The sequence below is a fragment of the Prionailurus viverrinus genome, chromosome D2, assembly GCF_022837055.1.
Source record: "Prionailurus viverrinus isolate Anna chromosome D2, UM_Priviv_1.0, whole genome shotgun sequence".
NCBI classification, from domain to species: domain Eukaryota; kingdom Metazoa; phylum Chordata; class Mammalia; order Carnivora; family Felidae; genus Prionailurus; species Prionailurus viverrinus.
Genome location: NC_062571.1, coordinates 51,872,365 through 51,889,001, shown reverse-complemented (window position 1 = coordinate 51,889,001; position 16,637 = coordinate 51,872,365). Strand labels below are relative to the sequence as shown.

The 16,637-nt window shown below is 43.4% G+C and overlaps 1 protein-coding gene across 1 annotated transcript; it reads left to right on the top strand.

Annotated features, from left to right (window-relative positions):
• Positions 1-213: 213 nt before the first annotated feature.
• ANKRD1 (ankyrin repeat domain 1) lies at positions 214-8,822 on the top strand. Its single transcript, XM_047825678.1, has 9 exons — positions 214-240; positions 918-1,097; positions 1,988-2,125; positions 2,255-2,362; positions 3,827-3,925; positions 5,508-5,606; positions 5,815-5,913; positions 6,052-6,150; positions 8,712-8,822. The coding sequence occupies exons 1-9, from the start codon at positions 214-216 to the stop codon at positions 8,820-8,822; spliced, it is 960 nt and encodes a 319-aa protein (XP_047681634.1).
• The last annotated feature ends 7,815 nt before the right edge of the window (positions 8,823-16,637 follow it).

The window sequence follows — 16,637 nt, the reverse complement described above, 5'->3', positions numbered from 1 at the left end:
TTCCCAGACACTGAGTCTGGAATGAAAATTCACCTGCCTCTGAGTTGGCCACGGGTGGGGGCCGGGGTGTTACTTGGGTTCCCAGGTTGGAAGATTATCTCACCCAGCCCTCGCTATATAAGCTGACCGGGGTGGAGGGGTTCAGCAGGGCCGACTCAAGGGATTCATTCCACGGGGGAATAGACACACAGACAAACCGAACCTCAGGCAGACATGATGGTGATGAAGGTAGAGGAGCTGGTACGTAAGACACGTTATCATTTCACAGTGAAAATCAGTTCGGTCTTGATTGGTATTTGGAAATAGAAATGTCCTTTTATTCAGGCATGATGCACAGGGACTCGGATGTCATCTATGGAAAATGGTTGGCTTATGTGATGAAATAAGTGAAACTGGAAAAATGGAGCTGGTAGGAATGGGTTCTCTGTTTCCTATTTATTATTATCTTCTCCTTTGGTTTTCTTACCAAAGCGCAGCTTCACAGGCAGGTATGAGGATGCCTCAGGGAAGAAGTTTTGTGAGGATATGTCTGGAAACTTCACAACTCAAGGCCAAATGTCATGGAAGAATTGGAAGAAATTATGAATGGAGGGATTTTAAATAATCACGGAAGAATTTTAAATAATCATGGAGGGGTGGCAGTTTTCCTAGGAGAAATGGGATTGAGTGGGTTCAAAGTGGGTTTAAACATATCAACCTAATCTAAGCCTTGATTTAGCTAGAGAAGAGGACGATCACCTGAAGGTAATCCTAGAATCCTGCCCCAGTGTGTCCCAGCCCGGGATCTGAAAGCACATCTCACAGAGGAGGCTGTCACCAGCCAGGGAGGACCAGAGCCCTCCTGCAGCATCCTCTTTGAAGAATGACTCCAGGACCGGTCTTGCTCCTTCTGACACTACAGTTTTCTTCCCTCATAGGTTACGGGGAAGAAGAACAACAGCGGAGAGACTGGGGAGTTCCTTCCCGAGGATTTCAGAGATGGGGAGTATGAAGCTGCTGTTACTGTAGAGAAACAAGAGGACCTGAAAACACTTCCGGCCCACTCCCTGAGCCTGGGGGAGCAGCAGTGGAAGATTGAGAAAGAGCGAGAGGCAGAGGTAAGGAGATTCCCTGGATTCCACTAATGGGAAGTTGGGGACGGGACAGAGGAAAGAGGTGCCAGGCAGGAAGGAGAAAAGAGAGAACCAAATAAAAGCAGCCGTTCCAAAGATGTTTCTCTGCCAAATTCAAACCCATAAAGAGGCAACTTTTATAGGACAGGTTGTAGGAACTAATTCTTTAGCAAGACTATGACCTCTGGATTCCAAATCAATGACAGACTGTTCTATGATCATCTTCTGCTTGAAAGACTTGGAAAGAGAAACACGTCCAGTGACTTTCTGATGTCATACACGGTCTAGGTAGTCCGAAGCAAGAGAGACCTCTTTTTCTCAGTAATGTGGCTTATGATCCATGAATCATTGTTTGGCTGCGTTTACTATCTGTGTTGACAAATTCTGTGTTGCTGGGTGAATTTGCATCGCTTACTGATCACAGAAAAAGCATGCATTAGTTAGCAGTAGTCCCAGGACAGGTGGTTTCTTAGTAAGCCACCTGAAAGAGATTGGCATTGATATTTCAGGGCTTAATGCTTACTGTTGGATTCTTTTGAGTCAAATAAAAAAGTCTACAGAAATCTGGGGTTTGTTTATGGAAAGGGTTACAAGATCGTCACTTATAGACTAGATCTTATCTCCAATTAGTCAAAAACTACAAACAAGAGATACGAAGGTGAAGGCAATGAGCTGAAAGATTAGACCCCAAATACTTGACTAAGAAGTCACTAAGTCGAAATCAAAGATTAGTTTTAAAGTTGTTTTGTTTCTTCTCTTTTTTTGCTCAAACTGTTCACATACTTCTCTCAGACCTTGCAGAATTTTGTTTAGACACAACCAGAATGCCTGTCAGTAGAACTCACCATATTTTGAAATACGGATTTCTTTTTTAGCTCAAGAAGAAAAAACTAGAACAAAGATCAAAGCTTGAAAATTTAGAAGACCTTGAAATAATCATTCAGCTGAAGAAAAGGAAAAAATACAGGAAGACTAAAGTTTCGGTCGTGAAGGAACCTGAACCTGAAATCATTGTAAGGACTGTCTGCTTTTTGTGGTGCTACACGTCTGGCATTATGCTACAGGGGAAGGAATATCTGCGGAGGGTTCGGGCGAATGCTGGAAAGCTCGCGGTAACTCTCACGTTATTTTTTTGGCTTTAGACGGAACCTGTGGATGTACCTAGGTTCCTGAAGGCTGCCCTGGAGAATAAGCTGCCAGTAGTAGAAAAATTCTTGTCAGACAAGAACAATCCAGATGTCTGTGATGAGGTAAGGCTTACACAAAGCGCTGCAAAATCCAGCTCATTAATTTTGTGTTTCTTATGCTTAACTTCAGCCTTGCTAACATGATGCCAAAAACCAATCCACCTGAAACAGTTTCCCCAGCTGTTACCACATATGCCGGTAGCATATTAGGATAGCACGGCAGTCCAGAAAAAAGAGGCTGGATTAGCGCTGTGGATTGCATCTTTTTTTTGGTACTTCTGACTGATTTTTCAGTTTGTCTATAACTTTTTATATTCTTGGGATAGTCTTTTAATAAGGCAGGGCCAATGAATCCCTTTTGGAGAAATACATAACAGCATCATCTTTTTTTTTTTTTTAATAACTTTTTTGTTTATTTTTTTTGAGAGAGAGAGAGAGCATGTGTGCAAGTGGGGGAGGGGCAGAGAGAGGGGGAGAGAGAGATTCCCAAACAGGCTCTGCACTGTCAGCTCACAGCCTGATATGGGGCTCGAGCTCACAAACCATGAGATCATGACCTGAGCTGAAACCGAGAGTTGGACACTTAACTGTCTGAGCCACCCAGGCACCTCAGCATCATCCTTGATTGGACCCAAACACATCAGCCTTACACAAGGAATCTGTGGACTGGAGTTCAAGTGGTGGCTCTTTCACTACTTGGCTATTTGATTTTTGGCAGCTAATTTGCTTTTTCTAGACCTCAGTTTCCTTATCTGTAAATAGAGCACACTGGAGTGAATAATGCCAACAATTGTTCTAGGCCAAATAGGCTATTAATCCATTCATAGAAAGCCTTCTTCTATTCCTTTTTGCATCCTTTCCCGGCTGGAGAATCATTTCAGAAGGTGAACTAAAAATGACTCCTCCATTCTCTTTTTTTTAAATTGTTTTTTAATGTTTATTTATTTTTGAGGGAGAGAGAGACAGACCGCGAGTAGGGGAGGAACAGAGAGAGAGGGAGACACAGAATCCGAAGCGGGCTCCAGGCTCTGAACTGTCAGCACAGAGCCCGACATGGGGCTTGAACCCACGAACCACAAGATCATGACCTGAGCTGAAGTCAGAGGCTTAACCCTCCCCCCAATCTCTTAAAAAAGAATTGAATGCTTTTTGATATTCAACCTAGCAACAGTCCCAGATGGAAGAAAGCCATCTGATCTGCATGGCAAATTCTACACAAACAATGAAGGCACAGAATTCAAGAAAGGGAAATGTCAGCATGTAGGTAGTTTTGAACTTTAAATTCATATCCCTCCACATAGACCTCTGAGGGCTTAGAAATGTACCTGTAGGAAACTCAAACCTCATTTGTAGGATAATTGTTCTAGTTCTGCAATTTTAGTAAATTTGACATTTCTAATTCCAAAAGAAGCACTCGAGTTTCTATTAATTAGGTCACTGGAGTCCCCAGCTCTACAGCCCTTAGAAGGATTTATGCTCATTTTTATATGCATCGCTGTCTCTCTTTTTAAATCTCTATTCTGACAGTATAAACGGACAGCCCTTCACAGAGCCTGCTTAGAAGGACACTTGGCAATTGTGGAGAAGTTAATGGAAGCTGGAGCCCAGATCGAATTCCGTGATATGGTAAATATATTTCTTTGTTTGGAAATGAGCCAAAATAAGTAGACTATACGAAGCTCGTGAAAACCTACAATGAAAAACGGGGTTGATTGGATTGAAAATTGATCTGAGAGAACAGGGCGAAAGCTCATTTCTCCATACAAAGGGAAGTTGGGAGATGGGACCAGGTCATGTGGAAAGTATTTTCCATACATACTGAAAAGCAGAGGAGTGTTCCAGGGAAAAGAAGGAAGTGAAAGCCTCTGCACGGAATTCAATATCCTCATCAGAGAGTTGGGTCAGTATCAAGTCAGTAGCATTACTGAGAAGTAATACAGTCAGCACTTGCCTCTCAGTGTCCCTGTCCTTCCATTATCCACGGCAGCCTGCTCATGGCCCCGTGGCTGCCAGCAATGTGTCAGAATTTTCTAGCTATACACCTTATATGATAGATGCCATCAGTGAGGTTGGGGGCTAAACTGCCTATGGAATGAATTGCATCTATGGAAAGGAGCTGCTATTCAGACCTCAATAACTCAACCACTGTGATTTCTACAAAGACCAGCAGACAGCATATTTCATGAACTGCAGATTGAGCTGGGAATAGGCTTTATTTATTTAAATGCAACTCAATTTGACTTTATAGCAAAGTGGAAAAGGGATATTAAAAAAAAAAAAGTCCAAAGAACTTGAACGAAATTGAACCCAAAAGACGAACACACAGAAAAACAATAAAAAATAAATAAAGTTTGCATGAAAAGACACTCAAATTCTTGAGTGTGTGATTTGGAAGGCCAGGAATATACCAGAGTGGGGAAGAGGGCAGCTCCTAAGAGTAAGGTCAGTGTGCAGTGACCACCGGCGGTGGCAGCTGAGTTACAGAGGCTGTGCTGGTGCAGATGACAGCAGAGAACCAGAAAGAGATGAGACAAAAACAACAGGGACACAGGAAGAGGTGACAGCTCCAGATTAAAATCTTGGAAGGGACTACTTGCATTATGCCAGAATTTTAAAATGCGTTTGTCTAGAACTTCTGAGTCTATTTGGCAAAAGTGGCTGAAAGTTCCGGGCAGATGTGGGTTTGAATATCTATTCTGATACTTGCTAACTGCGTTTCCTCGGGCAAAAAACTTGACTATTTGGGAGACTTGGTTTTCTCACCTGCAACATGAGGGCAGTCACACCTGCTGGGAGGACCAACCCATTGAAAGTGTGTAGCACCTTTCTGGCAAGTGGAAATTCTCCATAAGTTGTAGTTTTTATGCTTTTACCAAAAGAAAGAAAGAAAGAAAGAAAGAAAGAAAGAAAGAAAGAAAGAAAGAAAGAAAGATTTGTTAGACTTGAGTTTTCTAACGATGCAAATACATGCACACAGATACACACATAGGACTGCATACACTCACGTCCACACACATCCAGTTTAGCTAATGCATCTGGCCAGAGCCTTCTGCTACAATACTTGGAATTAGCAACCCAGAGGGGGACAATCCAGTGTCACCATGGATGCCTTAGCAAATCGGGTATTTCTGGGCCTCAGAACCAAGCACTAATTCCTCTGACCAGTTCTTCTTTACATTAAGTCACACCCCTTTACCTTCTGCTATAGCTTGAATCCACAGCCATCCACTGGGCAAGCCGTGGAGGAAACCTGGATGTCTTAAAATTGCTGCTGAACAAAGGAGCAAAAATCAGTGCTCGGGATAAGGTATTTCTCCTCTTCTTGCTCCTCCCCTCCACCACCTTCCTCCCCTTCCCCTTTCTTTCCCAAAGCCACCTCACCGTTTGGGTCAGCTGGAAGCTCAGGCTGGGTGGGACACCAGAGTGGCCACTTGTTCCCCTCCCACATGCTTTGGGGTCTGGGATGGCCTCTGTCCCCGCACCCAGCGAATCGGTTGCATTCTTCAATTTCCCAGTTGCTCAGCACAGCACTGCACGTGGCGGTGAGGACCGGTCACTACGAGTGTGCAGAGCATCTCATCGCCTGTGAGGCGGACCTCAACGCCAAAGACCGAGTGAGTACCTGGGCAAAGCTCCGCCTCCTGCAACTTCGTCCCTCACTTATCTGGAATCCCTCCCCAAGCTAGGTGCCCTTGTGGGACTCACTTCCTGGCCTCAGGTCCACCTTTAGCCTGTTGACTCTGCTTCTCTAGGAAGGAGATACCCCTCTGCACGACGCCGTGAGGCTGAACCGTTACAAGATGATCCGACTCCTAATTATGTACGGGGCTGACCTCAACATCAAGAATTGTGTAAGTACCTGAACTAAGCCGTTCCTGCTTGGGGGCTTTCTTCTTAACAAAAACATATCTCATGTACTTGAAAATAGTCCCACACCTGTAGGATTTCAGGGTTGGGGGCAGCCTTTTGATGTTTAAATGTCCTGTAACAACGTTGCTAACGTTGCCATGACGACATTGCTAACCTTGGCAAGGTCACCTGGTCAGAGATGAGTGTAGCCCGCCATGACTGTTTTGGCACTGGTATAGTGTCTGGTGATTCTTTTAAAATTTGGTCTTGAAAATACAGGTCAAATTGTTCCCTCTCCCAAGCCCAAGCCCAATCTGCCTTGGCCACCCCTGGCTGAGCCAGGCCTGGGGTAGTCAGGTATAAAGACAGACACCATTCCTGAAGTGATAAAATTCCACATTGGTCAATGTGGCCAAGAGCCAATGAACTGAAATTAATCAAGATCTAATAGGAGTAATTCTGAGTAGTCTCCCCCACTCCCACCCCTTACAACAGCATGCCATGCTACCCCTTTCTTCCAAGGCTAGACATGCTGTTGCCTATATTTTTGAGATAATTTTTATCCATTCTCCACTTTGGTTTATCTGCATATCCCTCAAAATAATTTCCTATATTTAGGCCCTGAAAATGCTCGTATAAGTCCCTTCTACAAGTACGTGTTAATTTAGCTTCATCTGCAAGCCAGGGAATAGAACCAACTTTTTCTCATGGTCCCAATTTCCAGACAAACATCATCTAATATAAGCTTTAAAAATACCACTGAGAGGAATGGATATAAATTACTAAAGAAATAATTTGAAAGATTTGGTGGAGAATCACTTTACAAAGAAGGAAAAGAAAACCCCAGTCATCATATACTGTGAATAATTTCTTCCCCTTATTGTGTTACTATGAGACCGAGAGGAATATTTTATCATTAAAAAAAAAAAACCCACAAAACTGTCTCGGTGATAAGAACAAAAGATAAAAGCAGTAAATAGAGACTGCTTGGATGGGAAAGCCTTAATAGTAGGCTCCCTTGATAGTGAGATTGGTCTTATCTAATAATGTAAATAAATTACCAGAAAAAGAGATTTAATGAGATCTCTGAAACTGCAGAAAATGATTTCGTTTAGGCAGTGAGACACTACCAGCAGAAAGAAATAGCGTACATATTTGGGGAGACTGTGTAAGTAGCTAGAAAATTAGGAGATAAATTCTATCAGAGAAGAGTTGAAGGAACTCATGGAAGAATAGCCCAAAATATACCAACGGTTCTCAATTATCAGACCACAGCATAAGCACCCAGAAACGATTAATGTCATTGACCCAATGGCTGGATGTTGCCCAATGGACCTGTGAGCCTTTGGACACCATCTTGAAGGGAACTGGAAACGACACACAATACATTATTCTGTCGTTGTCCAAAACTCCGCCATCATGTGTCCTGAGAGTGTTTCTCAAGGAAGATGCTACAGAGGTGGGAAGTTCCAAAATCAAGGTTACAGGGCCACTAGTTCAAATAAGCACACGGCAGCAGAGCACCTAAATTACTTAAATGGCGGCTGCAGGAGTCTGTGCACAAAATTTTAAAGGGCTTGTCCCTAGCCCAGTCCATTGCTGCTCTGTGGATCCACAGGGATCATGCTACCAATTCTTCTGATTTCTTCAGAGAGCTCACAAAGTCAGTTGGGAAATCTAATTTCCAACTGTTGCCAATTAAGTCCAGCTTTTAAAAAAAATCTCAACTCTGGTTGGGCCCAAACAAAACAGGTCTCTAGACTGATTTGCATCTCAAAGCTGCCAGTGTCTGAGTTACAGTCTCTGAGTTAGAGAGACTTCCAAATGAATAGAGGTGGAAAAATTTAAGACTTCTCATATTTAAAGGCAAGAATTGAGAGGTGACATGGTTTTCCTTTTTATAAATGTCTTGAGACACATGCATAAGGGACAAAGAATTTTGGTCTCAAAAGTTACTTCCACACTGTTGATGTCACCTCCAAGAAAAATGAAATTTCCTGGGAGATCCCAATGTAACTTCTGAGCAGTTGTGAAAACTGTACCCCTCTGAGCAGTAATCATTCTGAAGGGTACCTGAGGACACAAGCCAGGGTGCCGAAGCAGCTCACTTACCACCAGTTTTTATCAATCGGGAATCATTTTCCAAATTGATCGGAACTGGTTGTTGACTACCACTTCCCCGTGCCCATTCTGCAGGATCCTGAAGATGCATAGCGCCATTTTGTGAATTTCAAAATGACTTTGCATGCTCTTGCCATTTACTACCTAGGGACCAGGGATTTTTACCCAAACCTGGGATAGTCCCACAGGGAAAAACAACAACAACAACAACAACAACAACAACAACAACAAACATTGCTAATCTGAAATGCCAAAAGCATTACTGTGAGAAACAGTGAAGGGCTGATTTGAATATAAACCGCAAATCACTCATAGTGGAAAGCATGAAACAGTTCAATAAAGCATACACCTATCCATTACCTCATTAAACACACACACAGAGGATGCGAATTTATAGATGCCTCCCATCTGGAAGTCAAATTTCCTCATGTATTTTGATTAGGCTGGGAAGACCCCGATGGATCTGGTGCTACACTGGCAGAATGGAACCAAAGCAATATTTGACAGCCTCAAGGAGAACTCCTACAAAACCTGTCGCCTGGCCTCCTTCTGAAGGAAACCACGCCTCTTTCATCGGTGTTCACTGGCATTTTGAGGGCACGGCCGCAAAGAAGAGCAACTAGTCATAAAACCCAGCTTCTATCCACCTGTTGTAAAGCTGCACCTAATGAGGTTTTGAGAAAGCACGGGGCTAGAGGTATAGACATGTCCCTTAGTGAAGCACACTCTATTTCTATTTGTTCCTGGTTATTTATTTATTTATTTACTTCGACACCGCTGATGCTCAGATCCTTCACAATCATCCATTTGGTGAGCAAAGCTTCATTTGTATAGAACACTTCAGATCCTTCCGGCAGATCTTGAGCCATGTTAACGAGCAATGTGGTCAGTGTCTACTTATGTGCGCCTCGCTCGTGGAAGCTATTTCAAGGTGTTTTGAAAAGGCAGGGGTGATTATCGCAGCCCTCTTTTCTCCTGAATTTTCAATGCTGAAGTTCGAGGCAACGGAAGGCATGACGTGACAGGAAAGGAAACCGTAGAATGAAAGGGATTCTGTGAGAAGGGCGGTGAAGCCAATTGTTTTATGCCTGGGTCTGGTATTTCTTACCAAGTCACATGTGGTACCAAGGTGAAGAGAATGTTGTGAGTGTAAGGGGCGGGGTGTAGTGGCGGGAGTGGACCGCTGGGCCGTGCAGAGTTGAATCTGCTCGAAAAAGATGAAAGGGACTGCGAAGTGTAAATGTGTAAATGTATATTATGTTGTATGTCTATTTTATATTCATAATAAAAGCAAATTCTGAACCTCTAAGTACTTCTATGAGTGTGGTGGGAAAGAACCAGATGAAAAAGGCCATTTCGATGAAGTGTTTTTTTCTCTTCCGAGTTTTTCAGATTAGAAATGTCCTGTGAAATAGGACCTCTCAGTATTTAATGTGTACACAGACCGCCAGTGGTCTAAGCAAGACCACCTTGCTAGAATGCAGATTCTGATCCATCCCGTTGCGGGCAGGGCCTGGGACTCTGCATTTCTGATGAGCTCCCAGGTGATGCAGAGGTGGGGGTACACCACAACAGCACGTAGAGCAACAAGGCTGTGAAAACCATCGTCAAGATACAGGGGTGTTCCAGAGTTCTTTTGGCCCCAGTGATGGGGAGAAAGAGACCCCTGGTGGGCAGAGTGATTACTGCAAGCTAAACAAGGGCTCTTTAGGAAGTTCCCATCAGAGCTAATCTGGTTGTGGACACCGACTGTTGGTGTCAGAGGCTGCCCACGGGGAAACACACCTGGTCAATGCTATTTGACCTTCAAGGGGAGCCATTTTGTTGCCAGATGCTGGACCAGGTGCTAAGACCTGTGATGAGAAAACCGGATGGTCCTTGCCCTGCCTTCCTGGAACAGATGAATATTAAAGAAATAATCCCAGAAATATATCGGAATGGTCTGAGGTAAGTACAGCGAAGTAAAAAAACAGTCCTGTGAGAGTCTCAGCTGCAAAGGGCAGGGATGTCTACAGACTTTTCAGGGGAGTCTGAAGGATAAACTGAACCATTCAAGCCCAGTGTCCCAGACAGCAGAGAGACACAGGCAAGGGCAAGGTCATGGGAAACGTCTGGCCCTTTAGGAAATGTATGAAGGCCAATGTGAAACACTGGTACTGGTACCCCTCCCCTCAAAACTCATCCCAGATGGGATAAGTAACACACGGCCTCAGCTTTGCCTCTAACACTGAGAGTGTGTACTCGCACCGTCCACAACCAGAAGGTGTCCCAGTTAGCTGGTCATGGGCACCTAAGTTGTGAGGACAGTCTGAAATATTTTTGGGTCTTTTGTATCTAGTCTCCTAACCTCCAAGGGCATCAGGAGCTTCAGTCCCTCCGTTGTCTCCCTCCCTCTCAATCAATCCCCTTTTGCCATCCCTCTGCCCTCCTGCTAGGGTCCTGGCTCTAACTAGTCCTGCCTTAAGGCTCAGTATCCTCCCATTTCTTCCTAGTAAAGCACCTACAACGAGAGTGACAGTTCTCTTGCTGGTACTGGTGTCTCCCACAGCATAACTTAGTGAGTTATCATGTGACCAAGTTCTCTATGATGCCTTCAAGTCCCCCTCCCCGCCAGAGCTGGGAGGGGAGAAGAGGGTAAGGGTTGAAACACTTTCGTGTCACCACACAGAGAGATTTCCAGTAGCACAGAGGTAGAGAGCATGAGAAACAGCATGGGTAAGTCCCACTGGAACAAGGCCAGCTCAGTCACCTTCTGTTAATGGAAAAGATAAACGCTTTAGGCAAAAGTTTCAAGTTTCTGTCACACAGGTGGTCAACTTGTAAGCTCCTCCTCTTCCCACCTGACCCAGCTCCTTGCCCACAATCTGTGTCTCGTCTTGTGTTTTCCTCAGTGAAGGGAATGTCCCATTGACCGACAGACTCCTGCTAGTTCTTGATTCTCTTTTCTTCACCCCTCTCTTCCAACCCACCTCCAAGTCTTCTTACCAAGAATCCTAAGCAGCTCTGTAGTCTGCCCACTTCCCCCATCCCAGGAGCCACACGTTCAGACAGCCACAGTGTCCCCTGGATTACTCAAATGGCCCCTTGCCCGGCTCCTGGCCTCTGGCTCTCTTCCCTCCAGTCTGTTCTTGAAGTTTCGGCCAGAGTGATTTTGCTAAAATGCAAATCTGGTCAAGTCATCCTCTTTAAAATTCTTCAGTGGCTTCCCGTTTCCCTTAGGATGAAATGAAAACTCCTTAATGTTTTCAAAAATCCTTGAAATCTGACTGCTGTTAACTCCCTATTCTCATCTATTTCTCATCACTTTCTTAGCTAAACGCTGAATTTCAGCTCTGGAATTTTCAGTTCTTACAAAACCCAGGCACTTGGTTTTCTGTTTTCATATACTGTGCCAGCTCCCTGGGAGGCTCTCCTTCCCACCCCACCCTACCCCACCATTTCTCCTCATTCCTCCCCTTCGAGTTAGCAGTCTTCTTTCCACAAAGCCGTCCTTGACCCTTACTTACACTGTGAGTCCCCCACCCCCACCTGGGTTCCTGTTGAACTTTGTTTTTAGTCCAGTGGTGTCTTACATCTATGGGATTGCCTTTACCCATCAAGGGGAAAAAATCTCTCTCCCCTTGAGGAAGTAATACCTACTCACCAAGTATTAAGCCAATTAGAGAAATGAATAATGAAGAAAGCAAACACCCCCAATAATCCTTATTTCATGCTATTTCTGTGCACATTACACATAGGCACTGTACATTTAGTTTTGTAACTTTGGTTTCAATTGAACAATTTATTCTACACATCTATATAGATGGTATCCTTATGTTTCAATTTATGATGGATCACTTAACTAGGCCTATATTGGGCATTTAGGTTGTTTCCATTTTCCCATTATTTTATTTTAATGTTTATTTATTTGAGAGAGAGAGAGAGAGAGAGAGAGAGAGAGACAGCGTGAGTGGGGGAGGGGCAGAGAGGGCATTTCCCATTATTTTAGACATTGTCCAATGAATGTCCTGACGCAGGCACCCTTTACACCTAAGCAGCTATTTCTGAAGAAATACATTTGTAGAAGAAATTTCCCCCAGATCATGAAGTTTCATTTTATACATTTTTATCTTTCTTTTTTTCCATTTTTTTAATGTTTATTTATTTTTGAGAGAGAGAGACAGAGTGTGAGCAGGGGTAGGACAGAGGGGAGACACAGAATCTGAAGCGGGCTCCAGGCTCTGAGCTGTCAGCACAGAGCCAGATGCGGGGCTCAAACTCACAAGCTGTGAGAACATGACCTGAGCTGAAGTCGGATGCTCAACTGACTAACCCACCCAGGCGCCCCTACATTTTTTAGTTTTCAACCTGATCAGCAAAAGATCTATTTTTGGTGGATTTTCCTTAATTACTTAGAAAGTTCAGCAGCTTCATGTTTATTGAGCGTTTTTCTGGTTCAATCTTTGTTGCATTTTCTATTAAGTCAGGTTCCCTGGAAGCAGCACTTGGAATGAGGATTCTTACGTAAGTGATTTATTGAGCGTGCTCTAGGAAGGCAACAAGGGAAACAGGACAGGGCAGAAGAAGAACCAGGCAAAGATGTGCTTTCAGGAGAAGTCTCTCCTCAGCCTTATCCCAGCTCAGGAGCATAAATCATGCCACAGAGGCCAGAAAGCCGGCTAGGAATGCCCTGCGTCAGGCATTGGCCTCGGGCCAACTGCAAGGGGTGGGGGGTGTAAAACCTCCCAGGCATCCCTGGGTAAAGTGACTTCCATCAGCCCAAGGGCAATGCTCTGGGGAAGAGTGAAGATCAACCATTAGTGCCCAAATCTGAAGCAGCCAGAGGAGGGGTACATCAGCCTGGTCAAAGGGACCTGTCGGACACTAATAGCATTTATCAGTTGCATATGTTTTTAAAAAACATTTTTAAGCTTTTACTAAGGATGCTAGACCTCTCTGCTCTATAAGATGCATTATAAATGCACTTTCCTAGTTGTTTGCACGTTTCTAACAGAACATTATATTTATAGGTAAATTAATCAAGCTTCACATTTCTGGCTTTGATGACCTCATTTAGGTTTCTCCCAACCCAAGGTTGTTTTAGACAAAAAATGTACTCACCTTTTCTCTAGTATTTTACAAGTTTTGTTTGTTTGTTTGTTTGTTTTTTTAAATTTCTTTAATCCGCTCGAATTTAGCGTGGTGTATATTGGGGAGAAGATAGGGATTAGGCTTTTTCTTTCCTAAATAATAGAACAACAGCTGCTACTTAAAGAGTAGGTAATTCTGTCGACCGATCCTCCTTGGAGCCTTCTACAAATATAAATCTACTTACCCGGTGCAGTAGCACCACAGGTATGAAAATAGATGAAGAAAGTGAGGCACAGAGTGGTTATGTGATTTATGCAAGGTCCCAGGCACTAAGTACCGGCAAGTTCAGATTTTAACACAGGCAACGTCTCATCTTTGCACTTACTTGGTATGCCGCGCTGCCATTCCCACATAGGGAACCAGTTGTGCCAATGCCACTGAATTGAAAAGTCCCTCATTTCTTCTTACATTTGGAGTCATTCTGAACTCCCGACTCTTTCATTGACCGACATGAATTTTTGCACCAGTCATGCAGTTTTAATCACTAGGGTCCTGCTGTACTCTTTAGTATCGGGGCATACAAGTCCCTCCCAGTGTTTTTCTAAGAAACTTCCTAGCTATTCTCATATTTATTCTTTCAAAATGTAGCTTAAAACCCAAACATATACAGAAGCAAATATATGCAGACACTATTTTGGATTTTATTAAATTCATACTCTGGGGGAGACTTTGGTGAACAATGCCTCCTCATGCAAAAAAAAAAAAAAGTGCCTCCCTCCATCAGTTAAGCATCCGACTCTTGATTTCAGCTCAAGTCACGATCTCAAAAGTTTGTGAGTTCAAGCCCTGTGTTGCACTCTGTGCTGACCACACAGAGCCTGCTTGGGATTCTCTCTCTCAAAATAAGTAAGCTTTTAAAAACATTGCATGTAGAGTTTTCTTCACAGAGGTCCTATATATATTTTTATGTAGGCATGATCTGTGTCTTTGTGAAGAGAGTCATCTTAAAATGACATTTTATAGTAACTTATTAACTAAAACTATTACCTTTTGGTGCACTTAGTTCCTAACTGACCACCGCGCTGAACGTTTATTTACGGTATTGTCATTTTGTTGCAATAAATAAACCTCAAGAGGAAACCCGCCTGCTGTTCTTCCCGCAGGACCGGCCAGCACGCCCTCCGATTTTGCAACAGGACGAGCACCTACGCGTAAGTAGAAAGTGGGCACAACTGCAAATGCATAACAAACGTGCAGAAACAAAGAAGTACCTGCGTTTCTAATCCTTTCCCAGTCGCTTCTTTTATGAAGAGAACAGTCACATCTGCAGTAACTTCCCTCAGTTATGATATCTGGTGCAACTGGGGCAAATAGACACACGTAACTAGTTGGCTGAAAAAGCAGACTAAGGTGGGGCATCAAAAGAGGTTGAACATACGACCCCTTAAATATTTTGAGTTTAAAATACATAAATGCACACTCACATGCTGGTCTGTAAAGATGAGCACCTGTTCTTGGGAGTATGGACCCTCCGATGGGAAATCTACAGCTGTCTTCTTGAGTCCCTGTCTCTTTAAAGAAGAAAGAGAACTTAAGACTTGAGCGAAGCAATCCAAGTGTGGAATTTTTACTGGATCCCCCCAAATCCTAGTTGTCCTGTTCACACCTACTTTGACAGCAGGTGTGGTTTGTTTTTTTTGTGGTTTTTTTTTTTTGATGTTTATTTTTGAGAGAGAGCGCAAGCACGAGCAGGGGAGGGCGCAGAGAGAGGAAGGCACAGAATCCAAAGTTGTCTCCAGGCTCTCAGCTGTCGGCACAAACCGGCTCAGACCGAGGAACCGTGAGATCGTGACCTGAGCCGAGGTCAGACGCTTAACTGACTGAGCCACCAAGGCGCCCTACAGGGTTTTTCAGTGGCTCACCTTTGGTTATATATGTTATATATATATGTTAACTAAAAATTGTGATAACTGTTGCGCTAGGAGAGACAAAAAAAGAATTCCTGGGAAAGCATCACCTTGGATTTCCTGGCAATTCTTTTTTTTGTTCCTCAGAGTGCAATAGTTTTCATAATGTTTAGTTAGCATATATTATTTTACAACGCTACCCACAGTGGCATAAACAGACTTGTGAAGAAACACACACCTAACTTTTGGAGAATCAAAGTGGGGTGGAGGGAGGTGCAAACGGGCACTCGAGGAAGTGGCCGACTGTGGCACTTGGGCTCAGCGGCGGCGGCCATCAGTTTTATGGAGGGGAGTGGAGGTGACTAATCCATCAAATTGCTCAAGAAGAAGTCAGACAAAAATGCTTTGTATTTAGAGCCTTCATGCTTAATATAAACAATATATAAATATATATGGACACACATACATATGTGTGTGTGTGAAATATTCTTTTACTTGTGTTCTGCCATGGTTATGATCACAACCAGGAGTGGGTTTTAAGTTTTATCAAATGTCTTTCTGGCACCCGTTAAGACAACTCTGATTTTCCTCATTTGACTAATAAATATGAAAAAGTACATTAAGAAGAACTGAAATATCCTCACGTTCCTAGAATAAATCTCACCTGCCATGGTATACTGTTTTAATAGTCTCTCTTTACCAATATTTTACTTTAGCAACTATATTCATAAGTGAGACTGACAGAAAGCTTTTTTTTTTAATTTTTTTTTTTTTTAACATCTATTCATTTTTGAGAGACAGAGACAGAGCATGAGTAGGGGAGGGGCAGAGAGAGAGGGAGACACAGAATCCGAAGCAGGCTCCAGGCTCTGAGCTGTCAGCACGGCCCGACAAGGGGCTCAAACTCACTAACTGCGAGATCATGACCTAAGCCGAACTCAGACGCTGAACCGACTGGGCCGCCCAGGCACCCCAAAAGCTTTCTTTTTTTAAATTTATTTATTTTGAGAGAGAGAGAGAGAGAGAGAGAGAGAGAGAATGAGAATAAACGTGAGTGGGGGAGGAGCAGAGAGGGAGACAGAGTCCCAAGCACACTCCCTACTGTCAGTGCAGAGTCTGACACGGGGCTCAAACTCATGAACAAGAGATCATGCATGACCTGAGTCAAAATCAAGAGTCAGATACTTAACTGACTGAGCCACCCAAGCACCCTGAAAGCTTTCTTTTTTAAAAATTATCTTTCCTCTTTCACAATAGTGTTCTTTTTCTCACTTATTTTCTTCATATCAATATAACATAAATGCAGATATTTGTAAAAAAAAAAAGGCAACTTCTTCTTAATATAATGATTCTACTCCTTAAAAAAAATTATTTCCAAGGTTGGTTGAGTA